The sequence below is a fragment of the Microcaecilia unicolor genome, chromosome 4 (assembly GCF_901765095.1).
Source record: "Microcaecilia unicolor chromosome 4, aMicUni1.1, whole genome shotgun sequence".
In the NCBI taxonomy this organism is placed as follows: domain Eukaryota; kingdom Metazoa; phylum Chordata; class Amphibia; order Gymnophiona; family Siphonopidae; genus Microcaecilia; species Microcaecilia unicolor.
In genome coordinates, this window is record NC_044034.1 from 154,298,101 (window position 1) to 154,317,405 (window position 19,305).

At 41.4% G+C, this 19,305-nt stretch overlaps 1 protein-coding gene across 1 annotated transcript in view; it reads left to right on the top strand.

The window, feature by feature from the left end:
• LOC115468787 (catalase-like) overlaps positions 1–14,020 on the top strand; it is a 65,420-nt gene extending 51,400 nt beyond the window's left edge. Inside the window, exons 9-13 of the mRNA XM_030200783.1 lie at positions 2,363–2,501; positions 4,207–4,337; positions 5,555–5,662; positions 13,146–13,232; positions 13,880–14,020. Of these exons, the coding sequence (XP_030056643.1) occupies positions 2,363–2,501; positions 4,207–4,337; positions 5,555–5,662; positions 13,146–13,232; positions 13,880–13,945 (531 nt within the window). The 3' untranslated portion in view covers positions 13,946–14,020. The remainder of the gene's footprint in view (positions 1–2,362; positions 2,502–4,206; positions 4,338–5,554; positions 5,663–13,145; positions 13,233–13,879) is intronic.
• Positions 14,021–19,305: the final 5,285 nt, after the last annotated feature.

Consider the following 19,305-nt stretch of genomic DNA (forward strand, 5'->3'; position numbering starts at 1 on the left):
AAAATTAATTAATTTCATTTCTTATCTCCCTCTCATTCCTTCTCCAGCACTCCCATTACCCCTTCTGTCTCTCCCTTCCCCATTCTCCTACCTCCCCCCCCCCCCCCAATCTTTTACCCACTTCCTTAGTCCCCCATTCCCATCCTCTGTAGCAGGGCTATGGAGTTGTAGCTGGACAGTAGAAAAATAGAGGAATCGGAGTTGAAGGTTTGGTGTACCAACTCCACAGCCTGCTCTATACTCACCACCTTAGCTCTCATCTACCCTCTACTGCATCTCATCACCCTATCAGTTCTAGCTCCATCTTTGTCTCTCCTTCTTTCCCTTGCCTCTGAGACTGTTCTTCCATCTCTTACCTTATAATCCATGTCCTATTCCTCTCTTTTACAATCTTTTCAACCCCATTTCCACCCTCACTCAACCCCTTCAAAGACCCATCCTCTTTCTCCTATATCCCTCCCCAGAACCCCATCCTCTTTCTCCTATACCCCTCCCCAGAACCCCAATCTATTTTCAATGCTTCATCCTCTCTCCAGTCTTCCAGGTCATTCACATTATGTCTCAACCATTCCCCACACGTCATCCCCTTTTCTTGCCTTTTTTATCCCTCATTTAGCACCCTCATTCATTTTCCCAACCTATCAATATACCCCCACTCATACTTTAAATTGTCAAGTACTCACTATCCCCTCGAAACTCCCACTCCATCTTTCCTATTCATAATTCCCTGCTCTGCTCCCTAACACTCTCCCGTTCAATCACCAAGTCCCATGCTCTGTTCCCCTTCCCCTTTCCTCACCCCCTAAGTAATAGGTAGTAACATAGATGACAGCAGAGAAAGAACTGTACGGTCCATCCAGTCTGCCCAACCATATCGTCATATCTATCTTCTAATCTGTTCTCCTTCTCCATCCCTTAGTCCTCTTCTGTTCTATTCCCCTTCTCCCTCCCTCACCCCTAGTCCCATTCATCTTCTTTGTTCCCCTTCTCCCAAACCCAACCCCCCTAGTCCCATCCATCTTCTGCCTTCAGTATCTCTTGTCCATTCTCCTCTCAATGTCTACCATCATTCCTTCTGTGTCCCTGTCCTGTCCAGCACCTCCCCTCTGGCCCCTGACCCTATTCCCCCCATGTTCAGTATCTGCCCCCTGTGTCCCCGTCCTTCCCCCTGTGTCCGTTCCTCCTCCTGACCAGCTCCTCCTTCCTCCTACACCCCTGGGCCAGCATCTCTCTCTTTCCCCCTCCCCCCACACACGTCCCATCATTCTCTGCCCCCATTCCAGCATCTCTTTCTTCTCCCCCCCCCCCCCCCCCACAGACACGTCCCATCATTCTCTGTCCCCATTTTAGCATTTCTCTCACTCCTTCCCCATCTAGTACCATGGGGCTGGTATTGCCCATGCACCCCCCCCCCCCCCCCCCAAAAAAAAAAATCCATAGGTAAGACATCTGTGTGTGTGTGTGTGTGTCTCTCTCTCTCTTTCTCTCTCTCTTCATTTCTTTCCAGCCCCGCAGGGCCCAGTGTCAGTTGCTCCTGCTATACTGGAGTCTTTCAATCTCCCAAGCCGCTGACAGCCTCATCAAGAAAGCAGTAAGCACACTGCTTTAGGCCTGCCGCGCAGGAGCATGAAGCTGTGGGAGAGAGAAGGGTTCCAGGGCAGTTCTAAAGCAGCGTACTTACTGCTTTCTTGCTGAGGCTGTCAGTAGCCCAGGAGATTGGAAGACTTCGGGGGTGGGGGAGGGAACGATACCTGGTGCTGTGGGGCTTGAAGGAAAGATAAGAGGGAGGGATGCTGCAGCTGTACCAGTCAGGGGCTGCCAAGCAGAGAAAATGGTATAGCAACCTGCATGCCACTCAGGTTGATAGCTCATTGGAGGGGAGGGGGCAATGTCCTCACTAGCCCCCCCCTCCACCCAAATATGCACCCACGGTCTTGAAGAATGTACCATCCTCACCAGATTAAGGCCACTTTGGTTAGTTTTACTTGCTGGATTATGGACAACCTTCAGTCCAAGTGCAAAGCCAGTCTGAAGTTGACAGTTATGAAAACTCTGAATGAACACAAAGTTATTGAACTGTTCCCAGATACTTTTCCTCATCCCTTCAGGTTGTGCATATATGCTGTCCTGCCAGCCGGTGGAGACTGGAAACTGGGAACTACTGGTTCAATACCTTCATTCTATAAAGGATCTTGAGCTGTTAGCAGCCAACCAGTATTTCTCAGTCTCCAGCAGATGATAGGTGAGCTCCTATACAGTCTGGGTTAGCCTGGTAAGAGCAAGGAGGTCAGGAACGGTTTTTCTTTTCCATAAACATCACATATATAAAATCATCTTCTTTTAAAAAAAAAATTTTTTTCAGGGTCGGCTTTTCTCCTATCCAGATACTCACAGGCACCGCCTAGGGGCTAATTACCTACAGATCCCAGTAAACTGCCCCTACAGAACCCGTGTGGCCAACTATCAGAGGGATGGGCCCATGTGCATATCTGACAACCAAGGTAATGTGACATTTTTGTTACATCCAAAATTATGTTTGGAATATTTAGTGCTGGGGGTGTGGGGGAAGTTGCTGCAGGATGGTTTTATGGAACTTGCCCATCAGCACATCTAAATACCCAACTTAAAATAGTTCAGACTGCTGTGTTAGATTTTAGGCACAGGTTGATACAGGCTTTGTGTCAGCAGCATTCTTTTACTGATTACATCCCAATTTGAGCATTATCAATGTTCTTATTAATTTACTCTTTTAGTACTTAATGCATCTGCTAGTTCGATCCAAAAGAATAACTAATTTAAGAAGGGAAGAGTTAGGGAAGACCAAGCTTGGTCTTTGAGATTAACTAAAACCTAGTTTGTGAAATACTGGAAATTTAATACAAATCGGAGAAAACTTTTCTTCACTCAATGTGTAATTAAACGCTGGAATTCGTTGCCAGAGAATGTGGTAAAGGCAGTTAGCGGGGTTTAAAAAAGGTCTGGATGGCTTCCTAAAGGAAAAGTCCATAGACCATTATTAAATTGACTTGGGGAAAATCCACTGTTCATTTCTGGGATAAGCAGCATAAAATGTATTGAACTTTTTCGGGATCTTGCCGGTATTTGTGGATTGGCCACTGTTGGAAACAGAATGCTGGGCTTGATGGACCTTTGGTCTGTCCCAGTGTGGCAATACTTATGTACTTAAGTCTATAAAATTTAGATATGTTATGTTAGGCTTTTATAACCTGCTTTTTCCCCAAACGAGAGTTCAGAGCAGGATAACAAATTTTAACAAAATCAATTGCAACATAAAGTAAGATAACAAAATCAAACATAATTTAATGAATCAATTTCACAAACATTATGAAAGCAAATACTTCCTAAATAAATAAGACTTCAACTGTCTCTGGAATTGTAAATAAAAAAGGACACAATTTTGACTGCCTTGTTTTCTGGTTGCCTAAAAATGTCTGTATTGCCTGGGGGTAGGTATTTTATAACAAGAAAGAGAATCTGTTGCCCTTATTTTCAGTATGGCCATATCAAAGTTTTGGGGGGGAGGGGCAGGACTGTTCTAGTCAATACAAGCTAAGGGGTCCTTTTACAAAGGCGCGCTGAAAAGTGGCTTGCGGTAGTGTAGGCGTGGGTTTTGGAGGTGCTCAGAATCATTTTTCAGTGCTCCTGTAAAAAAGGCCTCTTTTTATTTTTATTTTTTTCCTGAAAATGGATGTGCGGCAAAATCAAAATTGCCGCGTGACTATTTTGGGTCTCTGACCTTACCACCAGCCATAGACCTAGTGGTAAAGAATTTGGGCAGTAAGGACCTACTTCTGTCCGCAAATAAAAATTATTTTTCAGATGCGCGTAGCATATGTGTGCCAAAATGAAATTACCGCAAGAGCCACGCAGTAGTCAGGCGGTAAGTCCATTTTGGCACGCGTAGGCGCCTGCGTAGCTTAGTAAAAAGGGCCCTAAATATTTCAGTACACTTAAAGGAAAAATATTTTAGTTTAAAGAGGATCAGCTAGCATGAGCAAGGTCTTTAGCATAGGTTCAGTAGCCTAAACTCCTAAGTACATTATGTAATTGAGTACTTCTAGTCTACTGCAACAAGGGTTATATTCAAAATGGCAGAAATGCTTATTCTTTTACTCATTTTATCAGTGCCCTTGATGACTTTTATCCTATAATATTTAGCTGATGATTCTGGTGTTTCATTTTAAGGTGGTGCTCCAAATTATTATCCGAACAGTTTCAGTGCTCCTGAGAATCAGCCCAGAGTTAAGGAGCACGTCTTTAAGTGCTCAGCAGATGTAGCCCGCTATCGAAGTGAAGATGAAGATAATGTTACTCAGGTAATTGGGCAGATGGGGGCAGACAATAAACTGTGCCACTTCCACAAATGGTTTGGCATTGCATTGGTTCTACCATGCATTGGTTCTACCATGCATTGGCATTGCATTGGTTTCTACCAAGAAACATACATGGTCTTATGAAATGGGTCTTTAACAGAAGTATTTTTATTTAATGGGGTAGCTGATTTTAGCTGAAGGAATAATAGTGTTTACTGGCTTGATTTGTATTTTCCTGACTACTTAAAAAACATTAAATGTTGCTTATGAGTGCATTAATAATCACCAGAATTTAACAGAAGAAAACTACAGAGTTCTTAGTTATTCAATTCACTACTACCAATAATCAAGTTGAAAAAAAAAAAGGGAGAAAAAAGGACCTCAATATATATCCTTAGCACATGGGCTTAAGGCTCAATCTTTGGTCCTAAAAGAAAAAAAATTCCAATACTAGTCCATAAATATCAATAATATTTAGCACAGGTGGAGTGGGTGAGTCCTTTCCGCCTACAAAATAGGTGGCAGTAGAGGCTCTCGCACTAATGGCAATTAGAGTGGAGGAGTGGCCTAGTGGTTAGAGCACCGGTCTTGAAATCTAGAGGTGGCCGGTTCAAATCCCACTGCTGCTCCTTGTGATCTTGGGCAAGTCACTTAACCCTCCATTGCCTCAGGTACAAACTTAGATTGTGAGCCCTCCTGGGACAGAGAAATATCCAGTGTACCTGAATGGTAACTCACCTTGAGCTACTACTGAAAAAGGTGTGAGCAAAAAAAAAAAAAAAAAAAATATATATATATATATATATATATATATATATATATATATATATATATATATATATATATATATATATATATGTTGTTATATTATTTTACCATAGGTCCCTTTTTACGCAGTGGGACCTAGTTACTAATGGCACACATTAAGGTGATAGCATTTGCTAACTGTTAATTGTAGACCTAAATAATGTGCTTATAAACCTACCAAAATTGAATTTAAAATGTTCAGGTGTTGTAACGGTTGTATTCTTTCTGCTGGAAGAGAAAAAAAATGAATTGCTTCATAATATTTACTTGACTGAGTTTATGGTTAAAGAGGGTGACTCTGAAGCAATTCAGAATGTTTTCTACTTAAACTACAATAAGGTTTGTATAGAAGAATTTCAGCAATGACTGAGACTTGCTGACAGAGTTACATTTATTTTGAATAAATACTGTAGGTCCGTGCATTTTATACCAAAGTGCTGAAGGAGGATGAGCGCAAGAGGCTCTGCGAGAACATTGCCAGCCACCTTAAAGATGCTCAGCTCTTCATTCAGAAGAGAGCGGTAAGAGAGGGGTTAACTGCTTTAATAACATTTTTAGCTCACTTTTATGCCATGCTTTTTGACTGTAAGAGGGCTTGTGAGATCACCATGTGTGTGTCTGTCCGCCTTCCTAATAACATTTGAGATCAATATTCAAAGGTTGTCTGGGTAACTTTTGGGAATCACCCAGACAAATCATAGCTTTTGAAGATTCCCCCCCCCCCCCCCCCCCCACACACACACACAGTCTGTGTACATTTTTATTCTGCTGAATACTTGTCAAATTTTAATCCTCCACTGCCTCAGGTACAACTTTAGCACCCTGAAGCAGAGAAATAGTGCACCGCCTGAATTGTAATTTGCATTGAGCTCGGATTTGTAAAAGGCAAGTAGTAAAATCTAAAATCCAAATGTATTTATTTATGGTTCATTTGTATCCCACATTTTCCCATATATGCAGGCACAATGTGGCTTACAGAAAATTAGGAAAATTTACAATTTAAGAAAATATTGTAAAGTTGACAAAGAGTAGACAAGGGGAGCAGTAGCTAACAATGGGGAACTAAGCAGGGTGGGGGATCGTGAAGAGAGTATCAAGCAGCAGAGGAATTAGATGAGTCCGTTTTAACAAAGAAGTAAGTTTTTTCAGCAATTTTTTGAAGAGGATGTGGTCCGCTTGCGTTTTGAGGTGTTGCGGAAGAGCATTCCAGTATTTAGGACACCAGTAGCGGAAAGAAGAGGTGAAAATCATCTTATATTTGACGCCCTTGCAGTTTGGGAAGTGTAGTTGGAGATATGACCGTGCTGCAGGCGTGGCATTCCTTGGTGGAAGATCTATCAAGTTGAGCATATAGTCTGGAGCAAGACCATACATGATTTTGTGGGTTAAGGAGCAGATTTTAAAAATAATACGTTCCTTTACAGGCAGCCAATGTAGGTTGTAGTGCAGAGGCTCCACATGTGCAAATCGTTTTTTTCCCAGAATCAGTCTCACGGCAGTGTTCTGGACTGTCTGGAACTTTTTCAATAAAGAGACCTTGCAGCCCGCATAAATCCCGCTGCAATAATCTAGATGGGATAAGACTAACCAATGCACAAGGGTACGGAATCCATAGGCTGAGCAAGATGTATCTGCTGAAAAGGAAGTAGTATGCTGGGGTTCAGCTAGAGTTTAGCTGGACATGCTGATATTCTGTACTGTTCAGCTAAACGTCTCGAGAGAAGCCTCATAAAATGTAAAAAGTATCTTGTTCCTGACAGCTTAAACTCTTCCCTCCCTCCACTCCGCTGTAAATATGGTAAAAACGTTAAGCTGCATGGTAGTGATCCTCATCATTCTCCTCCGCCTCCAATCTGTCAAGATTGCCAGCTACGGAAGATTGTACCTGCCTTCAAAAGAGGGGCATGTTGGCAGGGTAGTGTCCTCTCTATCTTGTCCAAAAAAAAGGACTGCCCTGCTGTCACTCTCCTTTTTGGGATGGAAACAGAATCTCTTGCAGTGGGAGGGAAGGGGACTGCTGGGTTTGCTGCTACATTTTGGGGCTTTTCTTACCAGTAGAGGGAGGCCATGTCAAAAATCTTTATCCTGATTTTTGAGTGGAAAGAGGGGGAAGGAAGGGAAGTGTTTCAGAGAGTTAATAGGGAAAAATTGTTTTGTTGTTGTATTTTTTTTTAAAGATGTCTTAGCCAGGTAATGCCTAATTTTTGATTGGCTAGTTTTAGAAGAATATTCTGTTGAAAACTTTGCTGAATATTTTCTTAAGATAACATCTAAAATTAAACTGGTTAGTGCAGAAAGACCTGCTAAGCTGATAAGAGGACACCTTTTGTGTTTGTCATGGAAAATTTGGTGTGGGTTCCAGAAGATTCTGACGGAATGGATTGGAATCCATGAATACACATAGGTGTGTTTGCATTCCAACAAGAAGCTTGCATTTAAAATGTTTGCATAAAATAGGAGAGTGCACAGTTTTTGTTTTATTTGTAGCAGTACAAGAATTTGAAACTCGGTACAGTTTGTAATTCAGTGCTTTTATTTTTTTTCTTTTAACCTGACGGTAAGCTCTTTGAACAGTTGGTATATCTCAATTTCCAGCAGGCAGTGGAGTTTTTGACAAGCTCCTGGTCTCATCTTTACCACAGCTCCTGTTCCAGTTCCTTGGACCAGTTGAGCTTGGGGGTGTCTTGGCTGAACGGTGTCAACTTTAGGGAGTACGCTTGGTGGTGCCAGGTTCCTCCCCACCTCTATCTAGCCACTATGTCTATTGTCCTTCCTTGCAGGTTTAAAAAAAAAAAAAAAGAGGCACTAAAGGCAGGTTTCCTGCTCAGTGGCTTCATTAGGAAGGGGTTTTGAGTGACTGACTTTCAGCATTTATTCTCACAGAGAAGTGACTACTTTGCTGCAAAGAGGGTGAGTGTTCCTTTATATTTTATTTAATTGTCAGGTTTAACTCAAAGTTTTGTTATCTCTGTGTTTCGATGGCGGCTGAAGTGGTTAAACGCTGCTCTCGCTGTGGGAAGCGAAATGCAGCATCGGGGCTATGTCTGGCAAGCTGCTATTCTTCAGTTTTATCCGAGCCCACGTCTGTCGATGAATTGTTGCTTTCCCATTCAGATGATTCATGCTGAGACACTATTCCCACGGCCATTTTGAGTGAGCATCTCAGCTTACAGGGTTGTAGCATTATCAATGCTGGCTCAGACTCCCAGATTTTCCTTGCCTTCTACTTCAGCTGTGGACAGTTCTGGGGTTCTGGAGCCTTTTTCTCCAGAAATTGTACTTTGCTTCATCAAACTTTAATGATCTCATCAGACTTATTGTGGTCTTTGGGCAGTTCATGATGGTACCCCTGACTACTCGGCTGCCCTTACTGTTCCTTATGCTCCCTCTTGGATCCTGCACTCTTAATGATCATAGATTAATTTTACCCAGTCCTTCTCGGGCACGTTGTGAATATACCCGCAAAAGCACTTTTGGAGATTTACTTTGGAGATTTGGCAAGAATCATCTTTCACTGTATTTAAGACTAAATTGAAGACACATTTATTTGTAGAGGCATTTGGGGTTCAGTGATAGTGGATACAAATATATAAGTGGTACTGTCATGTTTTTGTCTATGCTATATTTTTATTTGCTATGTGATTTATTATGCTTTTTTCTTGTACGTGATTGGCATTCCTTTCTTTTATTGATATGTTTGTAAATCATCTAGATTTGGCATTGTCAAAGATTGGCAATTAAATTCTGAAATATACATAAACATAAACTTCAGATACTTCTGCCTTGTTGTCTGAGCTGCATTCAGCTCACTCTGAATCTATGCAAGCTTCACAGCTTCTGCAGATAGATTCTTCAGGAAAAAGGAGGCATGTGGAACAGATTTCTGAGATGGATTCGTTGGCTTTACCATCCCTTCCTTGTTCTGAAGGAGGCTTAGCAGCAGCCTTTCTGGCTTCTCAAGTTCCTGATCTTCTGGAAGAAGGTGAAATTGTTAATGTTGAGGCAGATGATCTCACTGCTGTACAGATGTTTCACAGACAGGAATTGTCGTCTTTTATCACCAGAGTTCTAGAGGTTCTGAACATTTCTAACCCTGATGCTGCTGCTCCTGTTTTTAATCCGAAGATAGCTAGTATCAGGAAGTGGCCTAAAGTGTTCCCGGTACATGAGGCTATGGACCATGTCTGCACAATGATCTATTCCAGATGCCAGCCTTGGTGTCCAGAGCCAGAATGTGCAGGACACGAAGCTGGAGTCTTACTTGAAATTGTCCATTGAGGTCTCTGCACTTTCCCTACAGGCTGCTATATGCAGTTCTTATTCTGCGAGGGCTTGCCTTAGCTGGGTTTAGCAGGCAGCGAATGTAGTGGTGGACTCGGACTCTCCTTCTTCCTGCAAGTTTCCTCACATGGAGACAAGACTCGCTTATTTAGCGGATTCTCTATATGATGTTGTTCGAGCTTCGGCCAAGCAGATGGCGCTGGCAGTCACTGCCCGCCACTTATTGTGGCTATGTCACTGGTCCGCAGATGATGCTTCTAAGCAACACCATACAAAGTTGCCTTTGAGGCAGTCTTTTCAGGGAGGATCTTGAAAAGTTGGTTAAAGACCTGGGTGACTCTAAGGCTCAGCGCTTGCCACAGGGCAAACCAAAGTCTTGCTTCAGGTCGGCTTAATATCAACCTAGGCTGAAGGCCACCAAGTGCTAGAAGGATGGAAGTTTGAATTCTCATCTCCCATAGAAGATTTTTTTTCTTGGAATCCCCATGCAAAACGTTTTCAAAGCAGACAGTGGATCTTTCAACTCTGCGCTCCTTAAGAGTTAGGAGCTGTCGTACCAGTTCTGGTTCCTGAGAGGGGTCAGGGACACTATTCCATTTACTTTTGTGGTGCCAAAGAAAGGGGGACTCACCGTCCTGTTCTGGACCTCAAGAAAGTAAACAAGTTTCCAAGTGTTTTCACATGGAAAACTAGTGGTCAGTCCTGGCTGTGGTCTAACCTAGGGGAATTTCTCACTGATCTGGATCTCTTGAAGACACATTTGTACATCCCTGTTTGGCCTCCTGATTTTCTGAGGTTTGCCATTCTAGGTCAGCACTACCAATTCCAAGTGATGACCTTCAGACTTGCGACCGCTCTTAGAACCTTTTCCAAGGTGGTGATGGTCGTGGCTGCATTTCTGAGGAAAGAAGGAATCAAGGTGCATCCCTATCTGGATGACTGGCTGCTCAGAGTGTCTACAGAGCAAGAGAGCTTGACAGGTCACCTCCTGTGTGATTGTTCTGCTACAATCACTGGGTTGGATTATCAATCTATCCAAGAGTCATCTGGTTCCTTTCCAGATTCAAGAACACCTGGGGGTTTGTTTCGACACTGCATATGGAAAGGCTTTTTGACCCGATCAAAGGCAAGTCGAGCTTCAACATCAGATTTTGTTGCCTGTTGCACTCCTCAATTCCATGCACTTGGGAGTATGTGCAGATTCTGGGTTCCATGGAGGTGTCGGACCTAGTTCAGTGGGCCAGAGCTCACGTGTGTCCTCTTCGACAGTCTGTTTTGTGCTGGTGGTCGCCAGTGTCTCAGGATTACAATCTGCATCTTCAGTGAACACCTCAGGTAAAACTGCATGTTGTGGTGGCTTCAAATGTGCACTATCCTTCGGGGTGTGTCCCTAGCATCACCCCTTTGGATCATGGTGGTGACTGATGCCAGCCTGGCAGGCTAGGGTCCCAGTCCTTCATCACAATGCCCAGGGTTTATGGGATGGCACAGAATCGCAGTGGCCAAGTAATTGTCTAGAATTCTGTGCAGTCTGTCTCGCTGTTCAGGTTTGTTAATCTATTCTGGAGGGCAAACTGGTGAGGGTTCTTTCAGACAACCTGACAGCGGTGACTTATATGAACAGACAAAGCAGCACGTGAAGTCAGCCTCTGGCAGATGAAGCTCACCTTCTCTTCCTGTGGGCGGAGACTGATTTACAGCAGGTTTCAGCTGCACACATAGCAAGTACTTTCAATGTTCAAGCTGACTATCTCAGCAGGAACTCCTGGACCTGGTAGAGTGGGAGCTATCAACAGATGTATTCCTATCAGTAACTCGGAAGTGGGGTACTCTGGTCCTAGACCTCATTTCAACTTTGGCATTGTGTCAAGCACCCAGGATTTTCAGCAGAAGAGAGTCATGTTAGAAAGGCCTGGATGCTCTTTTACAGCCATGGCCAGAATCAGCAATTTTTTTGTCTTCCCTCTGTGGCTGCTGATAGGATGAGTTCTTCTCAAGATCTAAACCATTTCATCTTCCTCATACTCAAGGGATTCTCAGTCAGGAGCCCATTCAGATGGAAGATCCCTGCCGCTTTGGTCTTACTGCCTGGCTCTTGAGAGGTCAAAATTGAGAAAGAAAGGTTATTCGGAGAAGGTCATTACTACATCGTTTCAGGCATGAAAGCGCTCAACTTCTGCCACTTATGCTCATGTCTGGTGGTCTTTTGAAGCCTGTTGCTTGGAAGGAGAATTATCTCCGTTCAAGGATTCATTGCCTCATCTTTTAGCTTCCTTGCAAGATGGCCTTAAGAAAGGTCTTGTCCATAATTCTTTAAGCGCACAACTGACGGTGCTTGGCTGTTACCAAGAGCAAATTTCACGTTCTTCCCTAAACTTTCATCTGGATGTAGTCCATTTTTTGAGAGGGGTTAATCATGTCAAGCCTCCCCTTTGCTGTCCTTGCCCTGAATGTAATCTTAATCAGGTGCTCAAGGCTATGCAGAAAGCCCCTTATGAACCTTTGAGGAAGGCAACTTTAAAGGATCTTACTTTCAAGTTGGCCTTTCTTATTGTGATCTCTTCGGTGAGCAGGGTGTCTAAATTACAGGCCTTATGCATTTTTCTGACTCGGGGTTGACTATTTGAACAGTTTCTTCCTTTCTTCCTAAGGTAATGTCTGCATTTAATTTAAATTAGCCTTTATTTCTTCCTTCTTTTAGGGAAATTATCATTTGCTATGTTACCTTGACATTGGTTGAGTTCTCCTTCAGTATTTCCAGGTTACCAATGAGTTTTGATACACAGATCATTTGTTTTGTTTTTTTTGGGTCCAAATAATGGTACTGTGTTTTCCAAATGTTTTCCATTGCTCGTTGGATTAAAGAGGCTATTGTCTCTCTGCTTATCTCCTGTCGAGAAGAATGGTGCACTTGCGGGCATGCTCTACTCAGAGCATTGCGATGTCCTGGGCGGAATCTTGGAATATCTCTCTTGAGGAAATATGTAGAATGGCAACATGGTCCTCTTAACATACCTTTTCCACACGTACGGAGGCTTCTTTTGGTGTGTCAGTTCTTTGACCATGCCAGCATCCCCCCCTATTTAGGGGCTGTTTTGCTACATCCCACAAGTCTTGGGATTCATCTTCTGCAGATGCCAAGGAATAAAAAAATGGTTTTACCTGATCATTTTCTTTTCGTTAATCCCAGCAGACGAATCCAGTGTTCCACTCTTTTCAGTACTATTCCTTTAATTCATGATCAGTTCTCTGTTTAGTATGTTTGCTACTGTTCTGATTATCAAGAGTTCTACTGGTGCGTTTAGCCCTGTGAGGAAGGGGAAATGTTGTGCCTAATTGTTCCTTTTGCTTTGTGATGAGATATAGGACAGTAAGCTTCTTGGACAGTTAGTATATCCTAACACTGAGATCAGTTCAGTGCTCTCTATCGCCACCTGCTGGTAGATGGTCATAACCCACAAGTCTCTGGATTTATCTGCTGCATTAATGGAAAGGAAATTATCAGGTAAGACATCCTTTTTCCATCTATTTAGTGGCTCAATATCATCGCTAAATGGGTATGTTTCCAGCACTGCCTCTGCTTCCTGTTAGCTGGATAAGCTCTGGTCTAGTTTTTATTTGAGGAGAATGTTTGAAGATGTTAGAAAAGGTCTTCCAGGGTCTTTTGGTGGAACCATGCTTTAAGTGGTGCGTTATATTTTCCTTGCCTTTCTCTGCTTTCAGGTGAAAATGTTCACTGACGTTCACCCTGACTATGGTGCTTCTGTCCAGGTAGCGCTGGATAAATATAATTCTGCTGCTGGTAAAAAGGTAACTTTTTTTAAAGCATAACTTTATGCATGATATTGGTTTGATGCCTGAGACTAAAGAAGGGGGGTTGTCTTGAACTCATGGTTCAGTCTTCAATGATTTTATTTCTGGGATATAATTGAGCTATTAAACACATCTGAACGCTGCGTAAATCATACAGACTAATGGTTCATGTGTTGATATTAGTTCAGTGAGATTTTTAGTAGAATTTGCAGCGATGGGGTCAAGTTAGCCCACCTGCCATGGCTTCTGTCCTCTGAGCTATCCTTCATTAAAACTCTTCAGTGACCAGATGAGGACACTGTAGCAAGCTCCACATTAAGTGTTAATTTTTGAAGGAAAGCAATGCCTTATGGTTAAATTAAAAATTAAATGGGCTGTAAACCAGGGAAACTAGGCTTCCCACTTTCGCCCTCCTTATGACATTGGGAAGATCACTTTATTATCCATTGCCTCGCGTACTCACCGAGAACGTAAGCTCCTAAGGGGAAAAGATGCAGTGCCCTTCCCTTGGTATTTCTAATCACCTTTCCCTTTTTTTTTTTTAGCTCATTAGAATATATGTAGCTGTTATTTTCTTATGAGCTGAAGTGTAGTAGATAGATATTAACTAACCTGCTTGTGTGGTTTGTTCCCTTTCTTTTAAGGATGCAACTAGAACTTTTACACCACATGCAACTCACGTCGGTGCAAAGGAAAACTCTAACCTGTAATTTTTGCCTTAAAAAAACAAATATATCCAAAGACCAACCCTAGTGAAGAAAGTGAAATGACATTAATGAATATAGTCAGCAATGTTAAACATCCACCTGATTACTTGTAATAGCAAGGCATATAAAGCTTGAACTAATTCAAGATGATCAAACTGGCAATAATATTCTCAGATGTCCATGCTGCACATGTTTAGAATGACCTTGTAATAAGTTTTATTCTGCTGGGAATGAAGTTTATTGCTCAAACGTTTCATTAGATTCTGTTGTAAAAGTTTGGTTCTGAACATAATCGCTAAGGGCCCTGTTTACTACGCCGTGCGAAGGGCGCACTAGTGTTTTTAGTGTGTTCTAAAAACTTAAGTCACCCATAGGAACATATGAGTGACTCTAGCATTTAGCGCATGCTAAAAATGCGAGTTCACCTTAGTAAACAGGTCCCTAAGAATACTATGCAATTTTGAATATAATAGTGAAAAGCTACAGTGCTTCACTGGACAGAAGAGTATGTATGGTATAATACAAGCCCACAGGAAGCTGAGGAAGATTACAGCCGTGACCTAGAAAAGGAAGCTGAGATTTTTTACTCTAATTCTGTACAGTGCAAGCAAGTATCTACCATTCCTGCATATGTGACTACTTTTGAATGGCAACCTTGCTTGTTTTCTGGTTATTTCTATGCAAGATAATTAAAATTCATTATCCTGGTGTGAAACTGCACTTGAAGCCCTAAGAAGGTATCACAGGGCAGCTTAACAGTTAGTGCCTAGCTGTGCTGAAAAGCAGTAAGTCACATACTATTCATTTCTTTTAAATGATTTTGTAATAGAGGGGTGGGCCTGCTGAAATGTTGCATTGTAATTAATCATTTTTCCATTGTTACTTTTAATATTTTACAATAAAAGATTTCTGTGACTAACTAAAAATCCTGTCTCAAATTATCTGTGACTTAGTGTGATGATAAGTATTGTTTCTCTGCTTAATGGTTCTGCTATAGTTTTGATCTTTGCTGAAGGGGTTTTTTATTGCAATAAACATCAGAATAATTGTCTGTAGGAACTCAATATGGCATTCATTTTCTGGAGTGTTCCCAATGTGCTAGTTCATTGTGAATAATGCTTAGTGTTCAGTGTTGTTTTTTTGTTTTGTTTTTTCTGTTGTTCAGGTGCTAGAATTATTATATGCTTTAAAAAAAAAAACTGCTCATTTACTATGAGGCAAACCAGTCCTTCTAGGTGCTGGGTTTTCACTCCCAATCCTTGAGGGCCACCAATGGGTCACATTTTCAGGATATTCTTAACCCATTAGTGCCCAGTGTTCCCATAATAAGCCATACGGGAACAGATTTCCCATTGGGTTAATGAATATGCATAAGAGATTTGGATTGGGTAGTAGTTGGCATGAAAATCTTTCCTGCATATTCATTAGGAGGGTCCTGAAGACCTGACCTGTCGGTTGCCGTCAAGGACTGGGGTGTGAAGACCAAGATTCTAAGGCTGCTGTGTAGCTGGAATGATGTTTCACTGGCGAAGCACTCTTTAAAATCCCTATCAACCATACAACCACTGAATAGCAAAAGCAGAAACGATTTTTGTATTGTTTTTTTAAGCTGTAACTGGATTTCCATGATTTTAGGTTACTCTTCAAACCAGCCAGATTCAGAAATAACTATCCTCCTTTTTTCTTTTGCACACTGGAGATGGAAGGTGAACCAGGCCCAGGTTCTGTAATAGTAAAATTTTGTTTGCTAGCTTTCTTCAAGCTGCTAAACAGGATAGGATCATTCCATGTTTCTCTCACTTTGGCCAAATGCACTGCTGTGATGAAACACAACGCTGTTTGTTAAAACAGCACTGGCTGAAGAACACAATTTTAAAGCTCTTAGAACAAGTCCAGAGATAGCTGTATTCTACTTTTCTAAATCATGATCCTGAGTTTGTCCTCTGATGGTGCTATAGAAGAGACTGAGAGAACCATGGGAAACTTGAAGTAGGCAAAGACCAAAAGTAGAGACCAGTGGGAAAGTCTGGACTTTGGACTCTGTAGAGAATCAAAGAAACAAGAACACACTTTTTTTTTTTTGTTACATTTGTACCCCGCGCTTTCCCACTCATGGCAGGCTCAATGCGGCTTACATGGCGCAGTGGAGGGTTAAGTGACTTGCCCAGAGTCACAAGGAGCTGCCTGTGCCTGAAGTGGGAATCGAACTCAGGACCGAAGTCCATCACCCTAACCACTAGGCCACTCTTCCACTCCATTCAGGTTAAAGGTCTTGAAAGGATGATGCTGGTTTCCAGAAGGCTTAAGTGAAGTAAGGACTTGTTCTGAAAAGGGTAATACTTGAATTTTTAAATCAATGACTTAGTTTCAACTAAGAAACTGGATCCTTCTACAAGTTTACGGAGGGAATGCAGTTAGTGCGGTGTTAATAAGTACAATAAAGTCTCAATTATCTGACCTAAACGGGACCAACCTGTTGTCAGATAATGCGGAAAACAATGGTAACCCCTCAAACAATTCAGAAACAAAGGCAATAAACACAGGGTCCCAGCTCACAGTGGTGCTGTTTTGTGGTAAAAGTAGGGTCCTGGGTTTGGAAAATGGAAAGAAATTTACGTGATGTCACCTGGGGTCTGTTGGATTTGCCAGATGGTTGGATCAGTGAAGGTCGGATAATTGAAACTATGCTGTAACACACATTAATTATCGTAGGGCCCATTATATTGCAGTAGGTAAGGTGTCTTAGCACTATTAGCATATGCTCTTAGTAAATGACAACCTTAAAGACTGGAATAGTGACAGCAGCTGGATTGATAAGGCTTGACAATAGTGGGTTCCTTTACAGATTTAATCAGTATTGAACATGACTTTTTAAAGACTTCTGTTTGTGGAAACGAGGTAAACTAATGAGAAATATGACGTGAATAATTCAACTTGATTTTTGAGACTTTGTGACCACGTGGTCTTACTGAGGGAATGCTGTGGGCAACGGGACTCATACTAACTAGGGAAGTCATAAATCAAGGAAAGGAAATAGCAATAACTGATTCATGAAAGTCAGGCTTATGATGACTTGCACATTTTTCATGAAAGTCAGACTTAATGATGACTTGCACATTTTTCAAGAAGAGAAGGGCACTAACTGGCATGAGGAGAAGATCCTACCCCTTCCCAACCTACACTTTTCTGGTTTCTCCATGTGCTTCTCATCTATTGGGGTACTCAGTATGTTTGATTTGGCATAGGTTTGAAATTTAGAGTGTTGAGAATCTCAGGCTGACAATGGTTTACATATTTGCCTTATGTTTATTTTGGTTATATTGTCTTTGGATAAAAATTTAATGAAGATGAAATAAATGTTTTTAGGATTTCTGCAAAATTGTTGGCTCCATTAAACAGCCCTAAGGGGATATCAGTGGTGAAGGTTTTTTTGTTTTAAAGCAACCCCTCCTTTGCTTTTCATGACCATCGGCCAAAGTGCATGGGGAAACCTGGCATGACACTCCTTAACCTGATTCATCTGTGGGCTTGCAATTAGTAGCCTAAGAGTGAGCAAATGTTTTGGGCCATAAACACCCTTCCATACATGCAATTGGTTGGGATCCCTCCCCACCCCACCCCCCAAAAATATTTTGTTCTTTCTTGTATCTAATCCTTGTTTTTTACAAGTTTTTATTTTTATATTTTAATTTTTTTGCTAGCTGAAACTTGCAAAAAAGATTCCAGTTTAAATGTGTCTTTACTCATTTCTCTGTCCTCCCTCCTTCTTTTGAATTGTACTCATGAACTAAAGAGAGGATTTTTTTTAATGGTATGTGATCAAATTAAAAGATTTTCATATATTTTTATGCTTTTTAAAATAATACATATCTATTAGGATGCACATGAATAAGCACAGAAAAGTAGGTATTTGGAGCAATCTAACCATTATGACTGATCTATTTTGCAACATAGTCACAAATTCCTCCTCTGCTTTCCTTTTTAAGGTTTTGCAATAATGTTTCTATTTAAGATTGTGCTGAATCAGCCAACAAAGATAGATACAATATGTCATTTCATACCTTTAAAAAACCTATAATGATTTTCACGTGTTATCCATATAATACAGAAAACATTTGGGTACCAAACTCTAGACTTCTTCATTCTCCATCTCTAATACGCATAGTCATGTGGTTTCCTTTTGACACATCATATTTCACCACTAAAAGCAAAAGACATGAGTCAACTTTTCAAAGTGATTGTATTCAGAAAAGGGTAATTTCCATTGGGTTTAGCAACCCCAGAGTTTGCTTAATATTGGGGGGTCCTCAAGCACCCACAAAACTGGTTTCTATGACAGAAGATACCAACAGCAAATGACACTCGATTTAATTTATTCCACGCTTTGCAATGCATCATAGCATATTGCATTTCAACTAATCAACACAAAACGTGGTCTGTGCCTCTGCCTGCCTGTGGTGCTATCTTAAGTCGTACTTATCTGCCTGCTCATATTTACTAAAATTGTCTTCTTTAGAATGCAAATCAAGGCAATATACAAATATAAAATTTAACCAGATTAAAAGAAATCCATACAACTATAGGAAAGCATTCAACCATTCAAGAAATGGAGTAACAAACTGCAGATTTCCTCTAACCAAGATCGTATAGGTAAGTCAAATTATCTAATCTAGGCTCCTAATGACCTTCTGAAGGCAAGACCAAAAAATGGCCTTGTAAAAAGAGTGGCAGCAAAGGAAAGGTGTCAAAATAAATAAAAGGCACTTTTCCTGGTTGGTTCCCAATATGCATGAGAAGGACCCATAAGAACCAGTAAGAACCAATCTGTGATCGTTCAAAGAATGAAGGTGATGTATAGGAACATAAGCAATCGTCGGAGAAGCAAGGTAATCAGGTATGCCAGTATGTTGCCTCTGTGATCAAAAAAACACTTTAGGGTGGTTTTATAGCATTGTACAGATACATAGAACAGCTGTTTCTCCTTGGAGTTAACCCAGTTCGACAGACAGGACAACTTCCAGCAATCACTTAAAAGAAATTTTACTGAAATATTAAACAGGAGAGGGACGAGCATAGGGGAAGTCAGAGTTTTGGTATTTAAAAGCAATGTCAACCTATTAAAGAGGACAGTCAATTTCGCAAAGAGCACATCCTGCTCACATTTGCCCACGCAGGGGATCATAAATACTGAACTACTACATCTGGAACTACCTTATCCCCTATGTATACTGCTCCAAAACTCATGGTATCAAAATAGTCCCATAAACAGTATCCAATTCCCAACTAAACCGTGCACCCCTAACATACAACATCCCATTCCCCACCCCTCTAACCATTTTCAACCCCAACTCAACTTAAGAATG